Source organism: Ictalurus punctatus, chromosome 12 (assembly GCF_001660625.3).
Source record: "Ictalurus punctatus breed USDA103 chromosome 12, Coco_2.0, whole genome shotgun sequence".
Lineage (NCBI taxonomy): Eukaryota > Metazoa > Chordata > Actinopteri > Siluriformes > Ictaluridae > Ictalurus > Ictalurus punctatus.
Genome location: NC_030427.2, coordinates 7836516 through 7863121, shown reverse-complemented (window position 1 = coordinate 7863121; position 26606 = coordinate 7836516). Strand labels below are relative to the sequence as shown.

The following is a 26606-nucleotide window of genomic DNA, read 5'->3' as shown; positions in this document are numbered from 1 at the left end:
CTGATGGTGTGGGAATTCTTTGCTGCTTGCTGGATTATGCAGCAAGACAATGATCCAAAGCATAGGAGTAAGTCCATCTCTGAATGGCTCAAAAAATGCCAAACTAAAGTTTTTGAGTGGCCTAGTGAAAGTCCTGACTTGAACCAATTGAGATGTTGTGGCACGACCTTTAACGGGCAGTTAATGCCTGAAAACCCTACAGGGTGGCTGAACTAAAGCAGTTCTGCAAGGAAGAGTGGGCCAAAATTCCATCAGAGTGCTGTGAAAGACTATTCTCCAGTTATTGGAAGTGTTTGGTTGCAGTTATTGCTGATAAAGATGGCACAACCAGATTTAAAGGGGTCATTTGATGATTTTCACTATTTTGTTTATTGTGTGCAACAGAATAAGTTAACATGCTTTAATGTAAAAAAAAAAAAAAAAACAAACACACACATTATTTTTCACATACTGTACATTTCTACAGTACCTCTATTCCCAGTGTGTCTGAAATACTCTGATTGATTTCCGGTTTCTCCAAAGCCCCTCCTTACGAAAAGCCCAGAGCGCTCTGACTGGCCAGCTGACCCATTGCGCTGTGATTGGCCAAAAACCTCAAGTGTGTGTCGGAAATGTAACACCCCTTACCATAATCGCAAACTTCAGCTTCCAAGGCTTCTAAAGCAATTATAAACACAGTTAATAATGCCGTCAATTTTACCATATCAGTTCGAGTCCCAGTCAGATTCTGATAATGCAGATGATCAAGCAGATCGATCGGAACCAACTTTGCAAGCACGACTTGAGCAGAATGTTTCAACAGTGGTAAATTTTTATTTTGTAACTTTCTTACCTTTCAGATATGATGTTATAACGGTTTAATTTGTCTTATTCACTGTAACAACATTATGTCCTGAAGTGACAACATAAAATACAATTTTAAAAAATTATATTAATTAAAATGTAAATAATTATGTCAGCATTATGCTGATATTTAAAATTGTGGTGTAGACGTTTTCATAAGTAATATCTGGATTTCGGGCTAGGCATTTTAAGCAGGTCCGGAGCAGTGTCCTCTGTTAGATAGGATAAATCCCTTTGTGGAAGACTATGAGCTTTGTAACTTTGCATCTCTTATACATGCACAAACAGATAAATTACACACTAAAGGAAACATTAAAAAGCATCATATGACCCCTTTAAGGGAGCAATTTGTTTTTAACATAGGTAATACTAGGTGTTGGAAAACGTTTTTGTTTGCCACGTTCGCCTCACACCTCCACGGTCGGGGGTTCAATTCCCGCTGCCGCCCTGTGTGTGTGGAGTTTGCATGTTCTCCCCGTGCTGCGGGGGTTTCCTCTGGGTACTCCGGTTTCCTCCCCCAGTCCAAAGACATGCATTGTCTGATTGGCGTGTCCAAAGTGTCCGTAGTGTATGAATGTGTGTGAGTGTGTATGTGTTTGTGCCCTGTGATGGATTGGCACCCTGTCCAGGGTGTACCCCGCCTTGTGCCCTATGCCTCCTGGCAGAGGCTCCAGGTTCCCCTGTAGGATAAGCAGTATATAAAATGGATGGATGGATGTATTGTGTGTTTATTCAGGTTGTCTTTGTTTTATGTTGTATTTGGTTTGAAGGGCTAAAACTATTTAGTATGAGATACACACACACACACACACACACACACACACACACACACACACACAAAAATCAATACTCAATAATCAAATACTTTTTCACAGCGCTGTATAAGCTCGACCTCATAACGTTAAACTCCAATGAAACAGCTAGTGTTGAAAAGCGGAAGTGACATAGGACACGAACGAAGCGATTATTTCCGCTGACTGCGTGCGCTTGTAATCCAACATGGCTGCGTCCAGTAGTAGAGCCGTGAGGACTATTTTCTCAAAATGTGCCAAATGCAGCTGGAGCTTGTTTATTTCTACGCCAAACATGAACCGACAGGTAAAAGCGCTTCTTCTATTTCATATGGATTTTTAGAAATACATTTGTTTTGGCTTATCGTTCGCTGTAGTTAGCGGTGAAGCTTGCAGATGACAGGTCGCATACCAAAGCGCATACTTCAGTACTAGATAGTGTGCTAGAATAGTGCGAAACCTCTCTGCATTCTGGCGTCCTTTTTAGTGCTGTAATATACGGTTTGGGACGCAGCCCGTATTTGCCCTTGTGCTATTTCTGGGTAACAAGATAAAGCTGATTTCAATAAAGTTTTACAAAAAGGCTTTTGAATGTTACCATGTTGTCCGTGAGTACTTAACTAACCCCTAAAATGCCAACCCCACGTGATAAAAAATATAAATAAATAAAATAAAATAAACGTACTCTGGTTCTTACACCTCTACTCTGCGCACGTTGCTTCTCTAGAACTATATAAATCCTATTATTATATTATATTATATTATATTTTATATAAAAAATAAATCCTGTATGGTAGCACTACTTGTATTGTTCTCCGCTTGATATGTCACTTTGCTTGTATTTCCTCATTTGTAAGTTGCTTTGGATAAAAGCATCTGCTAAATGAATGAATGAATAACTGTAAACATATAAATAATGCATGCAAGTACTTCAAACAGAGCTTATATTTTATCTAGCTTACTAAAGTTCATTGTGTAGGATGTGTGTTAGGGACCCTGAGTGCTGCAATAGAAGTGTTCTCTGTTTTGCCAGGAGATCATGAGTTTGAATCCCAAAGAAGAGTGGAGATTTGACAAATAACATCTATCATGTACACATCCAGTGTAACAGGACTTTCATGGCAAATGTCAATGTGTGCATCCTGGTAAAATACTGTTTAAAGGCTGCAAATCTGACTGATAAAATCCAAACGTTATTGGTAAAAGTGTTTTGTTTATTCTGCAGTGTGTTCGGTAACGCGAAACATAGCCGCATGGATTTATCTTGATGAATGATAGCATGGTAGTAAATACTTTACTGATGTTTTACAGCAATTGTTTAACACTCGTTTTGTCTCTGCAGCTGATCAGTAGGCAGATCTGTGTGTCCTCAGCCGCATGGAGGAAGAACCTGGCAGCGGCTGGGCCTGAAAAGTTCTCAGAGGAGTACATTAAGAAACAAATAGACGAGTTCAATATCGGCAAACGGCACTTGGCCAACATGATGGGAGAAGACCCTGAGACATTCACGCAGGAGGACATCGATGTAAGACGCAAATTATTGCTATAGATTATATTGTCTGTGTGTTCTGAGCACTTTGCTTTGCACTCGTTGAGCAGGAAGTTTAACACCAGATGGATACACTACAAATCTGATGCTTGTTATATCTAGACCTCAGACTGGACCAAAAACGTAAGTGACATTTATGCATACAGTGCTGTGAAATATTATTTTCCCCCATCCTGATGACTTCTGTGTTTGTGCATGTCTCATACTAAATTGATTCAGAAATTAAAACAAAGGCAACCCGAGTAAACACAAAATACAGTTTTTAAATGATGGTTATTTATACAAGCAAAAAAGTTATCCAATAACAACTGGGCCTATGTGAAAATGTATTTGCCCCATAGTTACTAATTCCCCAAATCTATGAAACTGTATTCATAGTGGGGTTCAGCTGGAGTAGACACAACCAGGCCTGATTACTACAAACCCTGTTCAATCACATCAACACTTAAATAGAACTTTTTCAACAACATGGACTTGGTTAAAAGTTCTTACCCAGTAACACACTGCCAAATGTGAAAGAAATTCCAGAAATGATGAGGAAGAAGGTGATCCAGCAAGTCACGAAAGACTCAAGGACAACATCAAAGGAACTACAGGCCTCTCTTGCATCAATAAAGGTCACTGTTCATGACTCCACTATCAGAAAGACGCTGGGCAAAAATGGCATCCGTGGAAGAGTGGCGAGGTGAAAACCACTGCTAACCCAGAAGAACATTATAGAGGACCTATTATGCCCCCTTTTACAAGCTGTAATACAAGTCTCGGGTATCCCCAGAATGTGTCAGTGACGTTTCAGCTCAAAATACACCGTGGACCATTTATTATACCATGCTGTAAATGCCCCTGTTTGGGTGGAGGCAAAAACACACAGTTTTCATGTGTCTCTTTAAATGCAAATGAGCTGCTGCTCCCCGCCCCCTTTCCAGAAGAGGGATGTGCCTTACAGCTCGTGCTTCAGATACTACGGCAACAACAAATCAGGAGAACCAGTCTGACTGGCACTGTAAATACCAGTGTTCAGCCCTATATGTACAAATTATACAGACAGTGAGTGTTTTTGGGTTAAAAATAAAAATTACGACATTGCTCTGGTCTCTGTGAATACAATCAGAGACAATAGTAACTTTAGCCATGGATTTTGGTAAGCGGTACATTCGGAAAGGCGATTTACTAACATTCACAAAATATAAAGCGCAACACTTACGTCTTCTGGATATGAAGCTGGATCAAGAACAGTTGGTATTGATCCATTTTTGAGAATCAACTTTTCAGAAAATCCTGCTTGGTATTGACCCTCGTTCAGAAAGCTGACTGGTGTAAAATGATTATAAAATAAAACTTCAGTGGCTCTGATGCCGGGACTACATGAAGACTCTTATGTTAATCCTTACAACCAACAACGGAACACTTACAGAGCTTACGAAGCTGAGACATTCTTCTGATCACTGTAGCTGCTTCAGCGCAGGAAGTTGAAACTCAGACGCAACTGGATTATGCAGCAAGACGATCAGTGCGTTTACACGGACAACAATAATCCAATATTAACCCGATTAAAACGATACTCTGATTAAGAAACTACCATGTAAACAGCCATTTTTTATTACCTTAATCCGACTAAGGTACTCGTCTAACTTTAGTGCCACTAACATGGGCAGAGCGAGCTCCTTGATGTGGTTAACATTACTGGTTTGGAGGAAAAGAGTGCTGCTCGAAGTAAACACAAATGGAATTAAGACGTGTGGAGTATTCCTGTTTTACTCGCATTATCGACGTGCGTTACAGACATGTACACACCTTAATCACACTGTTAACGCCGTGTTGGAGTTTTCACCGCATTTTGCGACAGGACACGATCACACACGGCAGTGTTCAACCGTTTGACGGCAAACGAGAGAGCACGGCTGCGTCAAAAAACGCGTATTTATCTACTATATAGTAAGCGAGATACATGTATTTCAGCTACTATATAGACGGTAAGTTCGCGGTTTCAGACGCAGCCCACGGCTTCAAGAAGTCTCCTATTTGCACGTATAGCATGACAAATAATTAACTGCACTTGAAGTTTCCATGAAATTAAAAATGAAAACTGTATACGGTACCATAACGAAGACAAACTGTGTGTCGATACGTGAACTTCTGGAGGGACGTCGGACGGCGTGGCGCGGTGACGCAATGACGTGTGCTGTTGATCGATCTATGTTCTATAACATGTAAAACGGGAACATGAAAGGAATATTCCTAAAGCGACTCATGTAATCAACACCTTAATCACAATATTGTCTTATTCAGAATAAGGGCAATAACTAGATTACTGCTGTCCATGTAAACGTCGTCATTGATCCAAAGCATAGGAGTAAGTCCACCTCTGAATAATAGGTGTTGGATAACTTTTTTTTTTTTGCTTCAATAAAAATAAACTAAAACTGTATTGTGTGTTAGCTTAGGTTGCCTTTGTTTTATGCCGCATTTCGTTTGAAGATCTAAAACTATTTAGCATGAGATGTACACAAAAACAGAAGAAATCAGGCTGATCCACAGCACACCTGACTCTGTATCTGTAATCTGCACAGTTCACTTCAAAATGTGGCATAAGACAGTGGGTCAGTGAGCAAAGAGCATAACTGGGTTTATTTTGGTAACTCATGTTGGGGTAATGATTATGTAGATGTAGACTTTGAAGAAAAACAAAACAAGGTCTGTAGGATCAGGTTTTAAAGAATGGGTTAAAGTTAGGTCTTTTGTGTCTCATTGAGTTGCTCTCATATGAACTGATGGTTAGAATGGAAGCTTAGCTTTATTATACAGTTGATTTTAAAAAGTGCATCAGAAGCGACTTTGGTATGAGTTGGCCATGACTTTGTAAAAACACTACTTGTATTATATATTGTGCTAATTTATTTAAGGAATAAAACACAATGGGATGTACGATGTGGCTGTTACCATATTGAAGTTGATTATAAAGTCTTATACCAAAGCAATGTGATAACAGTTATAATGAATCTTTTTGCCATCACTAATAGAGGGGGGAAGAATTATGTTTTCGGGTTGTCCGTCCATGCGATCATCTGAGATTCTCGTTAGTGCGATATCTCAAGAACGAGTGGTTGAACGTTTATAGGATTTATGTGGGATTATAGTTGTAACTAGCAGATGAACTGATTAGATTTTGGAATTGTTCCAATCAGGGTCAATGTCACAGCAAGGTCAAATGTCTGAGAGTTTTTCTTCCTGTTTTGAGGTCATTTAAGGGTATTTGATGCATACAAATTAGTAACAAGAAGGACTAGACTTGTTGGTGTCTTGGCAATGGACTCATCCCTCGTTGGTGCCGTTCTACTTGTTTGTTTATTAATGATCAATACGTCATACTTTTGTTCCATTTATAGTTACATTAAATGTGGTGGACCATCTGTGAAGAAAAGTTAGTTCCACTTATCACTTACATTATAAAAGATATAAACAGTGGTTCCTTCACAAGACAGGAAAAAAAATGCATCTTGGTACAGAGAAACATAGAAAGCACAAAATGCAGCATTTTCGGTCTTCATGACTTTTCCTTGGGGAGAAAATGTAAAGCGCATGTGTCAAACTGAAGGCTCACAGGCCAGATACAACCCACTGAAACGTTTCATTCAGCCCACAAGAAGTACTACTACTACTAAAAGTAATACTGAAATGGCCTGTAGTATCTACTACTCCACATTAGCCAGAAGTCATAGTAGCAAATACTTGTATATACAGTATATACTTGTATACAGTGGCAAAAAAAAGGTATGTAAACCTTTTGGAATTTCATGGTTTTCTGAATAAATTTGTCCTAAAATGTGATCTGATCTTCATCCTTGTCGAGGGTATTGACGGATATAATGTATCTAAAATAATAACACAAAAAAAAATTCTGATCCCTCATGTCTTCATTGAGAACAACCAAAAAAACCTCATAGTGCTTGTGGGAAAAGTATGTGAACCCTTCAGTTAATGACCTCAAAAAAGCTAGTTGGACTCTTGTTAAGAAAATAAGTTTGGAGGGGTGGACTACAGCTACTTTGACTGATAAAAACCCCTCAAACTTTTGGAGTTTGCTCTTCACAAGAAGCACAGTGAGCCATGCCTCGCCAAAAAGGGCTTTCAGAAGATCTACGATCAAGAATTGTTGTTATACATAAAGCTGTAAAGGATTACAAAGTGATTTCAAAGACTTTAGAAATTCACCAGTCTACAGTTAGGCAAACATTCTACAAATGGAGACTCCTTGGGACTGTTGCTACTCTACCAAGAAGTGAGCGCCCAGTCAAAATGACACCAAGAGCACAACGAAGACTCATCAATGAGGTAAAGAAACAACCGAGGATTTGAAGACATCATTAGAACTGACTAACATCTCTGTTCATGAGTCTACAATACGTAAAACATTGAACGAGCAGGGTATCTACGGCAGGACACCACGAAGGAATCCACTGCTTACTAAAAAGAACATTGCTGCATGACTGAAGTTTGCAGAAGAGCACGTTGACGCTCCACAGCGGTACTTGCAAAATGTTTTGTGGACTGATGAAACTAAGATTGAACTATTTGGATAAACCACACAGCATTACATCTGGTGTAGAAAGGGCACGGCATATCATCATGAAAACATCATCCCAACCGTAAAGTATGCTCCAGGAAACATCATGATTTGGGCCTGCTTTGCTGCATCAGGGCCTGGCCAGCTTGCAATCATTGAGGGGAAGATGAATTCCCAAGTATATGTACAGCTACAGGAAGCGCCTGGTTGAGGTTATTGCTGCCAAGGTGGGGTCAACCAGTTATTAATTCTAAGGGTTCACTTACTTTTTCCACTGCCATTTTGAATGTTGAATGAGTGTGTTCAATAAAGACCTGAGGGATCAGAATTTATTTCCTGTTATTATTTTAGACCCGTTATATTTGTCAATACCCCTGACTTAGATGAGGATCAGATCACATTTTATGACAAGTTTATGCAGAAAACCATGAAGTTCCAAAAGGTTCACATACTTTTTCTTGTCACTGTGTACTCATTTAAAGGTAAGAAGTGCTACTTTGTTTGCTGCTGATTCTGTGCGCAGCCATGTTGACAAGAGGCAGGAAATATGTGATCTGTTTGAGTCTTTTAGAGATGTACATAAAATGCTCGATATTTTGAAAATCTACATTCCTACGATGTCCAACTGTGTCTTCAGTACTTTTAAACGGGTTCAAATGTCCGAAGCTAATTGAAACCTTTTGTCACATTCAGAACTGTGATTTAGTTAAAAGCTGGAGCTAGTCGCCTTTCGAGTGCATCTGTTGAAGGCGAATCCAACTCTCTCTACATAAAACGAGGCTTTTTGGCTGTTTCTTTCTGTTATTTGGAGCGGTTCCCATGGTAGGCCATTTTGTGTACTTCGCTAGACCTGTTCATTAAAACAAACTTTGAAACATGTTTCTGTTCAGGCAAAGAACGATAAAAGTGGTGCTGTGTCCTGGAGGGTGATTACGGGAAGATGAGCCGAGCTAAATAAAATTATACGGTAGTGTTGAAGAATCTCAAAATATATCATTAATATAAACGGACACCGGAAATTAACCAAACAGTTGCAATAGTCATATCCTGGATAAGTTTGAGCTCTTTGTAACTGTATGCTCAATAAATAATCAAATACTTTTATCTGTTTTGCTAGTCATGATTATAACCAAAAAAAAAAAGAATGTCAGCAGCCATGGGGACTCGGTTTAGTGCCATCATACGTAATATGTTCTGTCTGTGGAAACATCTGGAATAAAAAGCTCTACAGCTCCAGTGAATAGCCAAATTATTATCGTGCTTGTTTAAATAATATTCCTAATATTAATGTTAGATCATGTTTAAAAAGTGTGCTGAGGGGGTTTGCGGAATTTATTTCACAGCTGAAAGGATATCTTGCTGCGAAATGTTTAAGAACCCCTGGCCTTGAGAATGTAACTCGAAGGTAGTGACATTGTTTTTGAAATTTCCATAATATTGTGCATGTTGAATATGTAAGGAATAACGCATGATGGAGTGCACTGACACTCAGGATGCTTTACATAAATGTTGAAGGTTAATCTTCCAACATCAACAACTAATATATAAATATATATCTCTTTTCTTTGTTTGACTTTTACATAAACGGTGGTTATCAGGCTTGGCTGGAGTTTCATTTGGGATCTGGGTCCAATTCTGCCATAATGCCTAAAGCTTTGCTTTTGGGAAGAAGCCAGTCGAAGCCTCTCCAGTGGTCACGGGAAGACAGTGATGTTCAAAGATACTTTAATGCCTCTCTCTTGTCCTTTCTCTGAACTGTAATTGATTCATCACACCAAATGTGCCCAATTTGCATTTATTCCCAATCCTCCACCATCGTTAATGAATTGAGTCCTCAGTGCCAGCGTGGCTAAGAGGCAGTGACACCCACCAAGCCTCTGCCAGACGAGCGGGGAATGGCTTGGACTGCCGGGCAGCGAGGCGGGGCACTGAACAGGTTGCCAGCTCTGCTGTGAGTGCAGCAGAGGTGTGGGACAGCTGTGCCAGCAGCAAGTAATTCACCTTCTCTTCGCCTGCCTTCCCTTCACTGTCATGCACAGACACGGTCTTGCACGGTATCTTCGGTCTCGCTCGGTGTTTCCGAACCCGTCAGGTGGAGTGGAAGACTTCAGAATGTGTTGCCAAGACTGGTGACAACTGTGATAAAAGCAGCACTGATGGTTATGGGTTCCAGCATGCAGAGCTGCACTGTTGAACTTTTCATTTCATCGGCACACTCGCGCCAGCTCGTTTACATCCATTAAGCGATAACTGAGCTGCGCGACTGCTCCTGTCGTGAAAGCAGATGTGGCAGTGAGCCAGTGCTAAGATTTTGAAATCCCGGCAACATTCTGTTTTAGATTTTACTCTTGCTTTTGATTTTGCAAGTTTTCACATCATTACTCACTACAATGGCGTATCCTTACTCTGTGTAGCAAGAAGGGATTGGCTTGACTTTTCAAGTGCTTGCAAATGACAGCGGTGATCATGACAAAGGGGAAATTAACACCATCCATCCTCTACCACTTACTCCTTCTTCAGGGTCACGGGGAACCTGGAGCCTCGGGCACAAGGCGGGGTACACCCTGGACAGGGTGCTGATCCATCGCAGGGCACAATCACATACAAACTCACACACCCATTCATACACTATGGACACTTTAGACACACCGATCAGCCTGCCATGCATGTCTTTGGACTGGGGGAGGAAACCGGAGTACCCGGAGGAAAACAGGGAGAACATGCAAACTCCACACACACAGGGCCACGGTGGGACTCGAACCCCCGACCCTGGAGGTGTGAGGCGAACGTGCTAACCACTAAGCCACCATGCAGCCCGGAAATTAACACTTTTTTGCAATTAACACATTTTGCACTCTTTAGCAAAATGTCTAACTAGTTTATATAATAATTATTTTCAGATAGCCTTTAAGAATGCCTTTGACAAAAGTAGACCGTATTGGAATCATTCTCATGGATGGATCGGGAAGCTGTCGCAAGGTTGTGATGGACTTTAACAGGAAACATGGCAAGCACGTCACACACACGACGCTCTCGCGAAACTTATTAACAAATTCAAAAAGACTGGAAGTGTCGTGGACCAACCGAGAAGTGGACGTCCATGAACATCCACTGACGAAGGCACAACCGATGTGGTGCTGGCAAACATAGTCCCCTATGTATGGAGACTTTTGGGACACCCTGTCTAAAAAGAAAGCCATTAAATCCATTTTACATCAAGTTCAGTACCACTACGTCTTTGCAGAAATTAGCTGTAATTTATATAAAATGGGTTCAATTGGCATTGCGATTAGGATTTGGGGTCTACAAAGACATCACAGATGACGGTCAATAATTTCTGGAGCCTCTGGACGTGTAAACAGTCACAAATGCTGAGTGAAGTACAGTACGGTGCAGAGTTATGCAGTGCAAAACTAATATGTGTGCTCAAGACTTGATATCCGGACACACTTCTAATGCTATGGCTCCACTTGCCTTCCGGATCTGCCTGATTCATCCTGATACTTTTTTTCTGCTTGGAGTTTCTGCGCTCACGCTCCTGGAGATGGTCTCGTATGGATACTCTCCCTAAAGACTGTCGAGAAACAGTTTGTGGCATATGTACCTAAGAACTGCTGCTGTAATCATGAAGACTACGATACTCATAATGTATATTCTATCAACACACTGCAGAAGAGTAATGATTCCTTATCCCATTATCCGGAGTCACTCCAGGATGAGTTCCTTTTTGAGTCCGATTCTACTCAAGGTTTCAGGGGGTTCCACCTTGCCACTGTCGGTTCTGGCGTCTTCATTAGGGATCTACATCTGGATTTTTGTAAAACTGCTTTCTGACAACGTAGATATAAAATTTAATCGACTTCCCATTCGGCGTTCCATCTAGAGCCTGGATTGTCTAAAAGGACGGTATTTATTACAAAACGTTTGCACTCTTTGGAACAGGAACCTACTTAGTTAAAACAATAAATAAATAAATAATCCTACCACTGGCAGTTGTCATTGCTTCCTGTATAACACTCCTCACATCCTTTTTGTCTTGTATGTTGGCCTTGCCTTAAAGGAATATCCTGTGTATATTCATGTGTATAAATGGAAAGACTGCAAAACCTGACAAAGTTCTAAAAAGTGACGTTTAAGTGGGGGTGTGGAGTCGCAGTTAAGCGTCGCCGCAACATCGGACAACAAAGTTTGGCCACCTTGTATGAAGTTTTGGCAGCAGTGCTTTTGCAGAACAGCGTGATGAGGCTACACCTCCCTCGGGGAGTTGCACCATATTGCATTTCAAGGTATTAACAGGTGCTGCCTTCATCTGTCACTGCATTCTGCATCCGTCCCCTTCTCTCATCCTCCCTCTGTCTTCTCTCTTGCTCTTGTTTCTTTGCTTGCACTCTCTTCACCACACTCTCTCTAATTCTCCAATTTTGACAGTGTGATGCATGACTGCGTGTCCTTTTCCACTGCATCTGCTGTCATCGCACTTCATCTCGCTCTCTTTCACCTTTTTTTTTCTTCTTCTTCCCTCCAACGTTTTCCCTTTTTTTTTTTTTTTTTTATTTTCTCTTCTTCTTCATCTCGTTCGCAAATGGCTGCATTTTTTTTTTTTTGCCATCTGAAGGGTAAAGATGTTAGCACTGCCCTGGTGCTGATAATTGATCGCACATTATATTACGACGTTCAGCTACGGTGTGTGTGCGGTTACCGTGGATGATCCGCAACGGCATCGGTACCACAATCCATAATCGTGTACACAAGTATAATGTTCCAGCTGTCCAGAACTCAGTGCTGGCCAATTAAACAAATGCATGTAGACACGTACTGTTCTGGTATCGTGTTTATATTATAAAGATGACAAAAACTTAGTAGCAGTTATCCTGATCGAAACGTTTAATACGTTATCACTGTGACATCCTGGTGTCTCCTACTGGGTGTATGCACATGGAGTAGTGAGAGATTGAATTAATAATGTTTAGTAATATGATATAGTAATTAATACTAAAAATGTTAGACTAATACTTCACATTTTGTTTTGTATTTTCGACCCTGCAGAGGTGCATAGCGTACCTCTTCCCCTCTGGCCTGTTTGAGAAGGGAGCTCGACCTATAATGAAGGTATGTTCGAACCCTATTTAAGGCTTGATAGAGTTCATACATTTTTTTATTATTATTATTATTATTATTTTCTTGGTGTTAGTAATAACACACATACGCCACACGTGTAATTTCACATTTGTATATTTGTGTTTCAGCACCCAGATCTGATATTCCCAAAGCAGGCAGGTATGTAAATGAGGCTTTGTTTGTTGGTTTTTGCGATAACCGTGCGTTAACACAACACTTTAATTATAAATTGTGTAAAATTGTGTGTTTTTGTGCAGCGGTGCAGTGGGGCGAGGACGGCCGCCCTTTCCACTATCTCTTCTACACTGGCAAGCAGTCCTACTACTCCCTCATGCATGTAAGTGCAGTCAGTCTCTCTGTCTTCCTGTATCTCTTTGCCTTTCTCTTTATAGTATGTCTCTCTTGGACTTCCTGCTTTTGTCTGTCTATGTCTCTGACTCTATGTCTGTCTGTCTGTCAGTTTAAAAAAAAATTAGAAATCTCTAACCGCTTTTACAAACCCGAAGCAGGGAAGCCAACGTCAGTGGTTTAGCCGTAGCATTTATTATTTGTAATCTTTTGATACAGGAGATGCCTGAAGACACTTTTCTGGTGTGAAAGATAGGCATTTGCTTCTAGTAGAGGTTAATTTCGGTTCACACCGAAATTTAAGTAAAAACAGCTAATGTTCTGCGTGTACTATTTTTAAAAGGTCCATATAAAACGTAAATTACTTCAAACCACCAATAGTGACTTTTTCTTCAGGAATCCTTCAGACGTATCTACCAGTATACTGCCCGAACGTTGACTCGCACTGGCCGCGTCAACGTGGAGTATAAAGAGTATAATAAACTGAATAATCAACTTCTTTTGGTCTGTGAACTCATTTTAAGGGTAAAAAAAAAAAAATCCTCACAGCCCCCACATTGTGGTCGTACACTGCAAAATATACCATGAATATTACATTTTGTAGTGTTTCTAACCAGATACCATGACCATCACACTCCCACAAATAAAAAAAATTTAAAAAGCGCTTATTTTTATTTTAAATATCTGCTCTGAGAACTGACGGTGTCCGGTATAAAGGCTTTGATTAACATGACGGCACGTTGGACGTGACACCGCGGAGGTCTGGTGTACAACGGGCTTAAGAGGAGCTCGAACCTGAATGAAGGCTGATGAAATTTTAATAATAATAATTATCTGACCATTTTAATTATTCTGAAATATTCCCTGCATATTCAAGTTTAAGGGCATATGACGACATTGTAAATAAAGGTTAGTAAATATGTCTGGCGACCCCGTTCACATCTCCAGCGACCCCAAGTTGGGTCGTGACCCCATGGCTGAGAATCTCTGTTAATATTTTTTAAAATAATTGTCCTCCTTTGCTCTCCGTGCCCCTGTCTGTCTCTTTCCGTTTTCACTTTCTCCCCACCCTTCACTGTCTTTTACACTCGGCCTTTCTTTCTCTCTCTCTCTCTGTTTTGGGTTTGTCTTTTGACTCCGAGTAATCTATTCAAGGTGTGTTGTTGAAGTGAACATGTTTAAATAGGCTTTGTCAGTATTCAGTTTATTTTTGTAGACATTAGATCGAAGTATCCTCAGGTATTGTGTGTTTTTTTTTTGGGTTTTTTTTTTTTAAAAATGCAACACTACAGTTTTGCTGGAGATTTGTTAGCAAACCTAAATATCGTGAATGGTAGACATGTCTTTGAGGATCGTGAAATGATGTTTAAGTCACATCGGCTGCCGCTAGACTAAGGAGTGTGTAGAGGAGTAGACCTAGAGAGAGAGAGCGAGAGAGATATGGAGAAAGAGGAGTGTGGTTAAAAGAGAAGCTGGGTTTGTTCACTGTAACGCTTTTTTTCTGTCTCGCCTCCCCAAATCGCATTTACAGCAGGGAGCAGCACACACTTCACTAGGCATGCCTGGGCTTTGTGCTATTTCAGACGTGTGTGTGTGTGTGTGTGTGTGTGTGTGTGTGTGTGTGTGTGTGTGTGTGTGTGTGTGATAGAGGTACAGCTGTGCATTGAGGATTTGGGAAATGAACCCCAGAGACATCACTGCACTGTAACCAGCTCTTTGTCACCTCAGCTAATTCCTTTTCAAAGTTTCTTTTTTTTATTACTTTTTTTTTTATATATATATATAGTGTTTTTCCTGCTCTTTATCCTTTCTCCTCTACCGTTTATCTCTGGACTCGACCTTGGGCTAAGACGTGACGCCATAGTAGTGCAGATCCGTGCGCGAGTGTTGATTAATGTGGCATTGTCCTTGACTTGCCCGAGCCCCCGAGCCGCTCCCCTTTTGCCCGGCAGTAGCCGAGACCCCTGCTGTTCATTTAAATAGGTATGTCAAATCAGAAAATAACGTACAGCTCCCCAGCCGGCAGAGAGCAATATTTTACCGGGACAAGAAGGAAAGGGAAAGAACCCAGACGCACATATACACGCACGCAAACGCAGCATACACATTGAAGACTTTTATTTATTTTATTTTTTTTTTAAATCTTTGTAATGCTGAATCTGTACGCTACTAAAGAGAGAGCCTGTTTTTTTGGGCGGAATAAACAAAGTGTACTGAAATTGTGGTGTAGTACACATGAAAGCCGTACCTTTTAATACAGAGTTAATCTGTAACCTTGATCAATCACAAAGAAAAAGATGTTCACTGGTAACACCGAGTACATTTGCATGTACACACAATAATCATATCTGCGCGCGCACACACACGAAAACATCATATTATGGCAATAATTGAAACTTAATCAGATTAATTAGGAAACTTGGGGTCTACATGAGGCAGACAGTAATCTAATTTCTTTTGAAGTACATGACGTATGCAAAATGGAGTTCAACTGTTGGTCTGCAGCAACAAAACCCCTGTCTGTTTATATGTTTCTTATTTTATTTTTGTTATTAATTATTGCTAGATTATTGGGTCCATCAGTCCGTACAGAATTTTGCGGGGTTTGTTCGCGATCGTCGCGGCCAAAAATGCTCGATTTTGCTGCGGCTTTTTAAAAAAATTAAAATAAATAAATAAAAATTTGCCATGCAACTCGCAGTGGGTTTTGTGCTTTATTTTGTGGGAAACTACTTGAATTGGCGAAGTTTGCAATGGCACTAAATTGTTTTGCACGAGAGCTTTTATCTGTACTCATGTTCGACACGTGTGACTCGGAGAGGGCTTCGGCTGAATGCGCGCTGTGATGATGTCACACGACGTGTCTGCAGACGCTCCTCCGGATATCTCGGCGTCCGTCTGACGTTGTGCGCCTTCATCAGCTCGCTAGAAATCTGAAAACAGCTTTCTTCTAAAGATGTCACGTATTAGTATTGTGCTGTTTACATGACCAATTAAGTAGGTCTGCCAAAAGTCTGCTAATGATCATATTCGTGTGCGTGGAAATGTATTCAGTATTTCAGAATATTATTCATTCCGTATCCAAATGACTCTTGTATGACTTGAACTCGTACAACAATAACCTGGAAAAAGTACAGATGTTGTCGTAATATTATAATAAATTCGGTCTTATTCCATGCTCTTATTTATGCACATGAGATGCATAAAGATATATTATTTTTCCTGCAGACCCCCCCCCCCCCCCCCCCCAAAAAAAAAAAAAAAAAAAAAGCTGCTTAAGACTCCACCTTGTAGACTTTGTCATGCTTTACAATGCTCCTCTGATTTATTGAATTTGAAAAGCTCGCAGCTCATAGCAAATCAGGTGCGTTATCTTACCCACAAACCCCCACCCTCAGCAAAGTGGCCTTGATTCTGCCTGACTCTCTTTTTCCTTTGCTTGGTCGAAATTCTCCGACTCCTTTTTATGGCCATCTTAGCAAATGTGTAATGTGCCTTCCACTCATCTTACCCTCTTTCTCTCTCTCTCTCTCTCTCTCTCTCTCTCTCTCTCTCTCTTTCTCTTGTGCGCTCTCTCTTTCTCGCTCTGCCCATTTCTTTTCTATTACTCCTCTCTCTTTTTTTGCACTGAAAATTGGTTTTTGCCCGATGTTTGCTTTTTTTTTTTTTTTTTTTTTCTTTTCTTTTCTTTTTTTTGGCGAGCGCCGGTGGATTAGACGCACTCTATCAGGATGGAATTAAACAAACAGCTGCGGAATAATTGCGGGGGGAAATGAATTCTCGCGTGGCCGAGGGGAAAGGGCCGACGTGAGCTGCATGCGCGTGTGCGCGCATACACGCACACACACGCTCACACACACGCACCCTGCCCCGCTTCGCTTCATCGCCATGACGCCTGACGGGCACTCCAGGCTCGTGGGCGCGATGCCAATTTAGACAAGAATGCCCGAGGACGCCATCCGGCTCTGCATGGCAGCTCCTCCTGCCGAGAGGAGGGAAGGAGTGTGTGTGTGTGTGTGTGTGTGTGTGTGGATGAGAGAGAAAGGGGTTACGGCCCAAGTGCTCCCCAATTCAATTTCCCCCCACACACAATTAAATCCAGCCAGAGCTGAAGAGACAGAGATGGGATCTGCCTTCATAATGGAGATCCCTGTATGTGTGTGTTTGTGTTTGTATGTGTGTTTCTGTTAAAAAAAATAAAATAAAAAAAAAAGAGAGAAGAAGAAGAGGAGGGGAGGGATTTTAAAATTCATGTTTTTTTCATTTCAAGGAATTCCCGAATACATTTTTTTGTTTGTTTGTTTATTCATACTTGCTAAAGGGTCCGTTTCCACTTGAACTATTTAAAACGGGTGCGTTTTCCCCCCAGCTGCGTCTCACTTGAATGTCTTTTGACCTTATTGCGAAACTGCCATATTAAACATTTTTTTTGTTAAAAATCCAGTTTGTTTAGTCCTTTGCCTGTTCTTATGCTTTGAAATCCTTATTGATTCCAGGATATGTTTGGGAAAGTGTTGGCGATAGAAAAATATCAAGACAAGTTGAGAAGCAAAGGACTTTTTACTCAAGACACCAAACAGATGTAAGTACCGCACTCATACATTTCTAATGACATGTAGAGTTTGGGGGGGGATAGTAACACTACAGCACTGGTAAGGACCCAGTACGCACTGGGACACTGATAACCAAACATTTAAAACCTAAAAATATTTCAGTTTTATACGCCCTATGAATTTGTTAGCTTAATCACATGTTCCTCTCCTAGTATGTCAAGCAGGGTCGTAGACTAGCTAGTAGGTTCATTCATTTATTTATTTTCATTCATTAAACACTTTAAAAGTCGTCAGACTCAACTACGCCGTATATAGAACGTAATATACCAACGTAACGACGATGACGAGCTACGTACATATGTAGGCGAAAGTTGAGCTGAGAGGCTTCAGAAAACATGACGTCATTTCCAGTAAAGGAATATACTGAGCATTGATGCGCCTTGGTTTTCGCGGTGCATTGTGGAATTCCAGGAAGGATTTTGTGATTTGTGACAGGCCGACTCCCTGATCATTTTCCAACCTCTGCGCTAGTATGTATATGCGTGGTGGTCTGGGACGAACCAGCGGATGTCACTAAGGCTGAATTCTGGTCATTCTAATGAATTGCTTTGCAAAAACTCAACTAGAGTCTATAAAATTCTGTAGACCAATGGTTCTCAAACCTTTTTGGGCAAATGACGCTGAATGGAAATTTTCTACAAATCTAAATGCAATAAAAAAAATAATAATTTACACCAGATTTATAATATAGGATTACTGTAACATTTGAATTTATGATGATGTTCAAATAAGATCAATCTTAAGTTCATCTTCAGGTTTAAACGCGACATCCACTAGGACTGTCACACTAATCATGCTATTTTAAGACCTCGACTATCGTTTTCGCTGACCTCCATATTTCCCATTGTGTTTACATGCGTGTTTGAACGTCACCGACAGTTTAGCCGATCACGCTGCCTCTGTCCCCTCGTCCGCTCTAGGGCTGTCAAACAAGAAATTTGAACTTTTGTCGAATTTGAGGTAAAAATGCATAACCGTGTGCATTCGAGTTTAAGATGTGTCGCAAGCACAAGCACCGATTCTTAATTAAAACGGACTGTTGAAAATTAAATGATGCGCAAGATGTTAACAACGCACTGACGATGTTTTCGCAGAAGAAAAATCCAGAAAATAGTTCTTCAGAAACGTCAGGATCGAGCCGCTTGAGCTGCGTGAGCTGAAGCTGAACAGTGAATGAACAGCGGTAAACTGAAGCGCTTTACTAGCGGGTTAATTATCTCCCCCAAACGCATCATATACACACATGAGATTGTTCAGATGTTTACACAGCGTAACCTTAACGTTACAACCTGCTTCTGCACAAAATGACCTGAAATGTTTTTTGCACTTTTTGTTAACAGGGCCCGAGAGTCCGTTTCATTTATTGTTTCGGTTGTGTGGTTTTATTTTATTTGTTTTGTCTTAAGAATTAAAAAATCATTGCTCATCGAAAGGGTGTAGCTGCGTTATTATGTTATTATAATGTCATTGTATGTGTGGCGTAAAATGGTCTTAAAATGACAATAATAAGGTTTCACAATTATTTCTGGGACAATATATCATCCAACTGTTTTCCTGACAGGTCTAACATCCGGTGTAGATTTTTTCGGCTACGGGAGAGGTTTTTAAAATTTGTTTGACAGGATGGTGAAAAACACTAAAGCAGCATGTACACTCTTCATTTAAATGTGGCTTGTTCGAACATGTCCCCCAGTATCATTTCAGAACATAAGCACACCAAATCCCTCTTCATAGATAGAGTGATGCTTCTTACATTAATATGTGAAATAAAAGGGGAGGAGATGAGTGTGAGGTTTCTCTCATGACCTCATTGGGAAATCAAGTGACCCCACTTGGAGTTGCAACCCCTAGTTTGGGAACCTCTGATGTACACTCCTGGGCAAAAACAAAATATGGTCCAAGCCCAAAATGGCAAACTATTAAGCTTGTAATTGTCTAAACAACAAATCATTGGTCTGGAAGTTAGCAAGTATGGGATTAGCTTTTCTCTTTGATTTCTTTAACTGTTTAAGCCTTGTGGGTAAACTTTTAACGGCGTTTTAAATAATTAATTTTATTTATTTTTGTACATGCTAGTTTGCTGTGTTAATTTCACGTCGAATATTTTAATAATTGTCATGATTTTCCCTTTGCATACAAGACGACTATATAAGTGAATTCCCCTGTTTCTAGTTTTTCCCTAAACAATTCAATGCAGCAAAAGTAGGAAAAAAAAAAAAAAAAAAAAAAAGGTCTCAGGAGTGCACTTGTTTAATTCTTTCTAATTTCCTGACCAATGATTTTGTTGTTAAGACCATTAAAAGCTATGAAATATTTTGCCGTCTTGGACTTTTTTTTTTTACCCATTTAAATTTTTGCCCCGGAGTGTAGTACTGTATGTTTTATTATCCTTCTAACATTGTCTTGGGTTTCTACCGACAGAGATCACATAAGATCGATAAGGAGTGCGATGTAAGAAAGTGTTAAACATCTGTAGGCTCTGAACAAAAGGCGGGTTCAAGATGTAGTTTTCATGGTCATATTTATTATTTTTTTTATATGATATTTATTATGTTAAATTAAACGTGGACAGTCAGTGTGTTTTGAGGCTTTCGATGTCGCCAGAAGTCTTAAACCTCATCATGCTAGAACTTTACTTCTTGTGGTTGAGATATGCGCAAGAACAAAGACAATGACTAAAGTGACGTCTATTTTTAGATCTATAGGAAAGATAGTTTAAAGGTTTGGAAATTGAAACGCATATGAAATGACTGTGATGCTTATACATTAGTGTGGTATGTAAGAGGGGGGGGGGGAGTAAGTGTTCTTCAGGTGACGGAGAATGCAGGGATCAGACTTGGCGAGAACAGTCCATCCATAACTACACAAAGATGACTGTTGTAGTAGTGTTAAAGTAAATCATCTACATACTACCAAGATGTGATAGTTCATTGGGGCACTGGTCCTACAGAGATGTGGGAAAAGGTGCTATATTTAGATTTGTTTTTATGTTATTTGCGCTTTATGTGAGTGTTTTACATTAATATTAACATTTACGTTAAATGTCTGTGTGCGCGTGTGTGTTCCCAGCTCTCTGAGCGGAAGCCGGTGGCTATTGAAGGAGGAGCTGCAGCAGTTACTGGTAGAGAATATCTCGGATCATGATGTAAGTGACAAACATCCACCATCACGTCTTATAAGCACTTGCATAGCTGGCACACTTCCTATTAATAACACAAGAGGGCGCTGTTTGAAAACGTCACATCAAGTCTGGTTGAATGTATTTTTCTTTGCCTGTGTGTGTGTGTGTGTGTGTGTGTGTGTGCGTAGTATGCTCGGTTCCTACAGCTGATGGAGAGGCTCTTGTCCATGCCCTACTGCTCTATGGAGGAAGAGTTTGTGCAGCGTTTCCGCCGAAAATTGGAGGTTCAGTCCAGCCAGCAAGAGATTCCCGAGATACAACACGATGAGGAAGGAGTGGCCTTCAGTCAGGCTGATGGTACACACGCGTGCACAAACACACAAACTGTTCTTGTTTTCATTGTCAGGACTGTGCATGAAACCATCTTTATAGCCATTAAGTTCTACTCCCATTTGGGTTCTAAAAAAAAGTGCAGGTGTTTAAAAATAAATAAATACAATTCTCCAAGACTCCTACATGCCAATGATCTCGACTCTCTCACCGCTCTTTCACTCTGCAACAGGAAGGAGAAAATCATCCAAGGCCAGCGTCACACTCAGGGATCGGGGTTCTGGACATATCACAATCAATGGCAGCAACTACATGCAGTATTTCCCCATTCTGCAGGACAGGTGTGTGTGCACATGTGTGTTTGTGTGTGTCTGCTAAGATTGGGCTCTGGTGTAGACGGGTAGCACAATTTTAATAATGTGAGCTGGAGATACAGTGTGGTGAAAAAGTATTAGCCCCCATCCTGATTTCTTCTGTGTTTGTGTGTATCTCATACTAAATAGTTTCAGAAATTAAAACAAAATCTAAGATAAAACAAAGGCAACCTGAGTAAGTTTTGTTTTTCTTATGATAATGTTATTTATTGAAGCAAAAAAGTTATCCGATACCAACTGGGCTTGTGTGAAAATGTATTTGCCCCCATAGTTACTAATTCCCCGAATCTATGAAACTGCATTCGTAATGGTGTTCAGCTGGACTAGATGCGACCCGGCCTGATTACTGCAAACCCTGTTCCATCAAATCAACATTTCAAATAAAACTTGTTCAACAGCATGAGGTTGGTTAAAAGGTCTTACCCAGTAACACACAATTGAAAGAAATTCCAGAAATGATGAGGAAGAAGGTGATCCAGGAAGTCACAAAAGACTCAAGGACAACATCAAAGGAACTACAGGTCTCTCTTGCATCAATAAAGGTGTTCATGACTCCACTATCAGAAGGACACTGGGCAAAAATGGCATCAAAGGAAGAGTGGCGAGGTGAACACCACTGCTAACCCAGAAGAACATTAAGACTCGTCTGAATTTTGCCAAAACACACCTTCAAACCTTTTGGGAGAATGTTCTGTGGATTGATGAGTCAAAAGTGGAACTGTGACATTGACTTTGTTTACTTTCTACATGTGCGTTTGTTATGATTTCTGTCCTGTCCTGTCTCTGCCCCTGTATTGTCATTGGTTGTTCCCGTATGTGTCATCATTAGTCTCAGCTCTTTTGTGTTCACCCTTAATTATGTTTGTCATATAAACCCCTCGTGTCTCGTTGTTTGACGCGAAGTATTGCACGAGTCTTCCATGTACCAAGCATTTGTTCATAGTTTCAGGTCTCATAGTTTTAATCCTGTTCTGGACCTCGTTGTTTGATTCTAGTTCAGCCTTGTTTGTGCCTGTTTGCTGATCGCCTGATCTTTCGCTTGTTTTTGACCACACTATTGTCTCACGTTTTGGATTTGTCTGCCTGTCTTCAATAAAGCCCTTATCTGCACTTGCATCCATCCTAAACCCTCACTACGTGACAGTTAGCAACCGCCTTTTTCAATACACGTAAAAGCTTTTTTTTTTTTTTAAATCACGAGTGGGGTTTTACTGGCGTATTTTATGTCGTAGAATAAAACCTGGAAATATTTTGAGCTTGCGTTCACCACAGACGTTATTTCAGGCTTTTAACCGAAATCCCATTCAAAAAAACCCATTGACTTTGGGATGATGGACCAGAAGGGCTAAAATGCTAACTTGTTAACGGGTTTTGGCGTTACAAAATGATGCGCCGCTCTATGGTGATCGGCTGTAAGTTTAGGAAGCGCTTGATTTGATCTGCAGCGGAGTTTTCCATGAGCGGAGGACGAACATTAAACGTCAACATCGCAGTCGATCGTGTTCATGTAATCGCGGCCAAAATCGAGATCGATATTCGATTAATTGCACAGCCCTACTCCGTACCAGAAAATTCCTAAAGGAGAATGTCCTGTCTTCCGTCCATAAGTTGAAACTAAAGCGCAAGTGTATTATGCAGCAAGACATTGATCTAAAGCATAGGAGTAAGTCCACCTCTGAATGGCCCAAAATGAAAGTTTTGGAGTGGCCTAGTCAAAGTCCTGACTTGAACCAATTGAGATGTCATGGCAGGACCTTAAACCGGCAGTACATGCTCGAAAACCATCCAGTGTGGCTGAATTACAGCAGTTCTGCAAAGAAGAGTGGGCCAAAATTCCACCACGTCTCTATATAAGACTGATCTCCAGTTATCGGAAGCGTTTGGTTGGAGTTATTGCTGCTAAAGGTGATGCGTGTTGGATAACTTTTTTTTTTCTTCTTTTTGCTTCAATGAAAAAAAAAAAAAAAAAACTTTGTGCGTTTACTCTGGTTGCCTTTGTTTTATGTTGTATTTCATTTGAAGATCTAGAATTATTTAGTATGAGACACAAAAAGGAGAAATCAGGATGGTGCGTACTGAAAAAAGCACTGTAGATGTGGTGGCTCATCGGTTAAAGGCTAATCAGAAGGTCGGGGGTTCTAGTCGCAGCACTCGCTACAGGTTATAGCTTTTACTATGCAACACATATAAAACCCATAGCAGACACCTTGTACTGGATAGCAAGTGTAAAATGGTTGTGGCATAAAAGGAATAAAACATCATGATATATGTGCCGTTACTGGAAAATCATTCTTCAGGGTAGTAACACATGACGCCACTCTGTGGCCCGTTGTGTTTTATCCTCACGTTATTCTTTTACCGGTATTTTTATGCAGAAGCGTGGCATTGTATTTTGCGATTAAAAGGTTAAGGAGTTGTCCTGATATGAAACATTTAATGTGCGTATTCTAGTCTGTTCAAGCCTTTATGCTCTTTTAGAATGCTAAAGCCAGAGCCTCTCAAAGAATATGTTCGTACGCAGCAGTTTTCTCCCCACTGTGCTATTGTATTTTCCCTTCTTTTTGTAAGTCTTGGAGGAAGGTTAATTACACAGCTGAGTGAGTAGAGGGCCTACTCTTATCACAACCCATTCAAGAGGATGAGTGACGTTTTCTTGGTCTCGGAAGTGCGAGACACGTTGCCGTGCCTTCAGACTGGTCGACTCGCAAGCACTTGGTGTATACATGCATGCAGTCGTGGATGATATCAGTGACGTCTGGAGTGTTAATATACTTTAATGCAAGAATCATCGAGGAGGTTCTCAGGTCCAGTCGTGGGGACCCCCCCCCCCCCAGGTCTTCACTTCTCCCACCATACCAGAAAACTTCAAACAGTGTGGATCCTCAGAAGTGGAGTTGAGAACCACTGATTCAATACAAACCAAAAGCAAATGGAGAGATCGCTGATGATAAAGCGTCCATGACCTGGAGCCCTGCCTCCTCTAGATCACCTACTGCAACTCTGAGTGTTGCAAGTCTGTTCTACTCTGAATGAGAGATGGGAAATGGGGTGAGATATCTCACTCCTTTATCAGAGAACCAGGGTTACACACACAACCTTAGAAGCTCTTCCGAATGTTTTCTATCTCAGTATGTGAATGATACGGGTGACTGCAAAGTGAAATGGGGAAATAAATGTAATCAAATCAAATACCTTTTTGGCAATAGAACAAATGTCATTTAATACCCACAGTGCAGTGAACTCGAAGGCCATCAGGGGTGCGGATGTAACCGAATACGAATACGTTATTCGGATTTAACAAACAACGTAAATATAAAAGCATTCGCCCTATTGTTAGGAGATTGCAAGCTCAATGCAAGTTTGGTTCTCTTTCCCAAAATATAAAGTGGGATTACAAAAAAAAAAATACTCTTTCAAGATTCATATGCAGGATGCATGTAGTACTGGTATTTCTGCCTCCGTGGGTTTTCCAGTGGGAGACATAGTGGTAGGGTTCAAAATTCCAGTTTTAATCCAAATACTGCTTTCCTCATTAGCCATTGGGGCCAGATTGGCTTTCCTTTCTGAGGAACACATACAAACACAAATATCTGTTTGTTCCTATAAGCTTTCATTTTGTGTTAAAACCAAACACAGATAATGTAGTCTCTGCTCTTCATTGTTCTTCTTTCTCTAGAGAGACGGTTTTGCATGTAACGGACAGAAATGCATTTGTATTATTTGTGCCTCTTAGAGAACAGCTGATGTTCCCGTTACACTTTGTGGACATGTTGGAAAGGTTCGATGTGGAGGCCAGCGTGGAGGGTGGTGGTCACTCGTCCAAGGCCGGCGCTCTGAGGCTGGCCATCTCACGAGCACTGCTCAGCTTTGTTTCTAATGGAGATGTGGAGAACATGAGGCAAGGTGAGTGTACTGCTAATTTCTCTCATTACAGGCTCCGCTTCAGAGACCTGCACATGTGATGTTTTTTTTTGTACACTTTTCTGATCATAAGCTTCAGGATCTTTAAAACATGATTTGCTTTTTGCTTGTGTGTTAATTCACTTCCGTGTGCAGGTCAGTCAAATGTCTGTTGTTTATAGGTTTCATTGTTTATTGAGAACATATAAGACTCTCTAGCAAGGGCTAGAAGTCTGGCTTGTATACCTTTTTTTTATTATTATTATTATCTTTTAAATATAATGTTTATTGTGAGTTTTCTACCAACTGTCCCTAACAAGTGTTCGAATTCATCAGACCTCTGATGCACAAACCTATCTTAAAGTATGATCTTTTATGACCGCAACCAAGACAGATTTTAAGGAGAAGCTAACATGACTCTACATGCCAATCTACAGTGACACAAATGCGTCCCAGTATAGTTGGTGTGAAATTTTACAAGTTGACATGGAAAACCTACCAGCCAGGGATGATTCAGCTCCAACCTGCCCTCTAGTGGTTATAGCGTTTAATTCAATAGAAGCACAAAAGCCACTTGCACAGCCGCTTTCTCTCACTTTCACCTTTTTTGTCCTGTTACACAATTACAGATAAACAGTCTCTTTCTCTCCTCATAGAAACTCTTCTGCAGTTAGACAGAATCTTTCTTGTGATTACACATTTAGTCAATCCTTGTCCTGTATATTTAGAGCGCAATAATTTTTTTTTTTTTTTTTTATAAACTTCCTAACCAACAAACAAACACTTTTAATATTTTTAAAATCTGTTGTTTTCAGCTGGTCTGCTGACATCTGACCCCAGAGTCAAAGAGAGGAAGAAGCCCGGCCAGGCTGGAGCACGCAAGAAATTCACCTGGAAAAAGCGCTAACCGGTAGCAGGCACTGTGGATCCAACATTAACATCTAACATCCCAAACCCCCCACAGAATTAAAATCCAGTGGATGCATCTCATGCAGTTTGCATTGTTTGTATAAAGGAGTCATGTATATTGCAATAAAATAAATGTTTTCATCTAA

The 26606-nt window shown here is 40.5% G+C and overlaps 1 protein-coding gene across 1 annotated transcript; it reads left to right on the top strand.

Annotated features, from left to right (window-relative positions):
• Positions 1-1794: 1794 nt before the first annotated feature.
• On the top strand, positions 1795-26606 carry mrps9 (mitochondrial ribosomal protein S9). Its single transcript, XM_017482089.3, has 11 exons — positions 1795-1941; positions 2977-3159; positions 12794-12856; positions 12994-13024; positions 13123-13202; positions 17710-17795; positions 20896-20971; positions 21136-21304; positions 21510-21618; positions 25385-25554; positions 26367-26606. Exons 1-11 carry the CDS (start codon positions 1843-1845, stop codon positions 26456-26458), a joined length of 1158 nt encoding a protein of 385 aa, XP_017337578.1. The 5' UTR covers positions 1795-1842; the 3' UTR covers positions 26459-26606.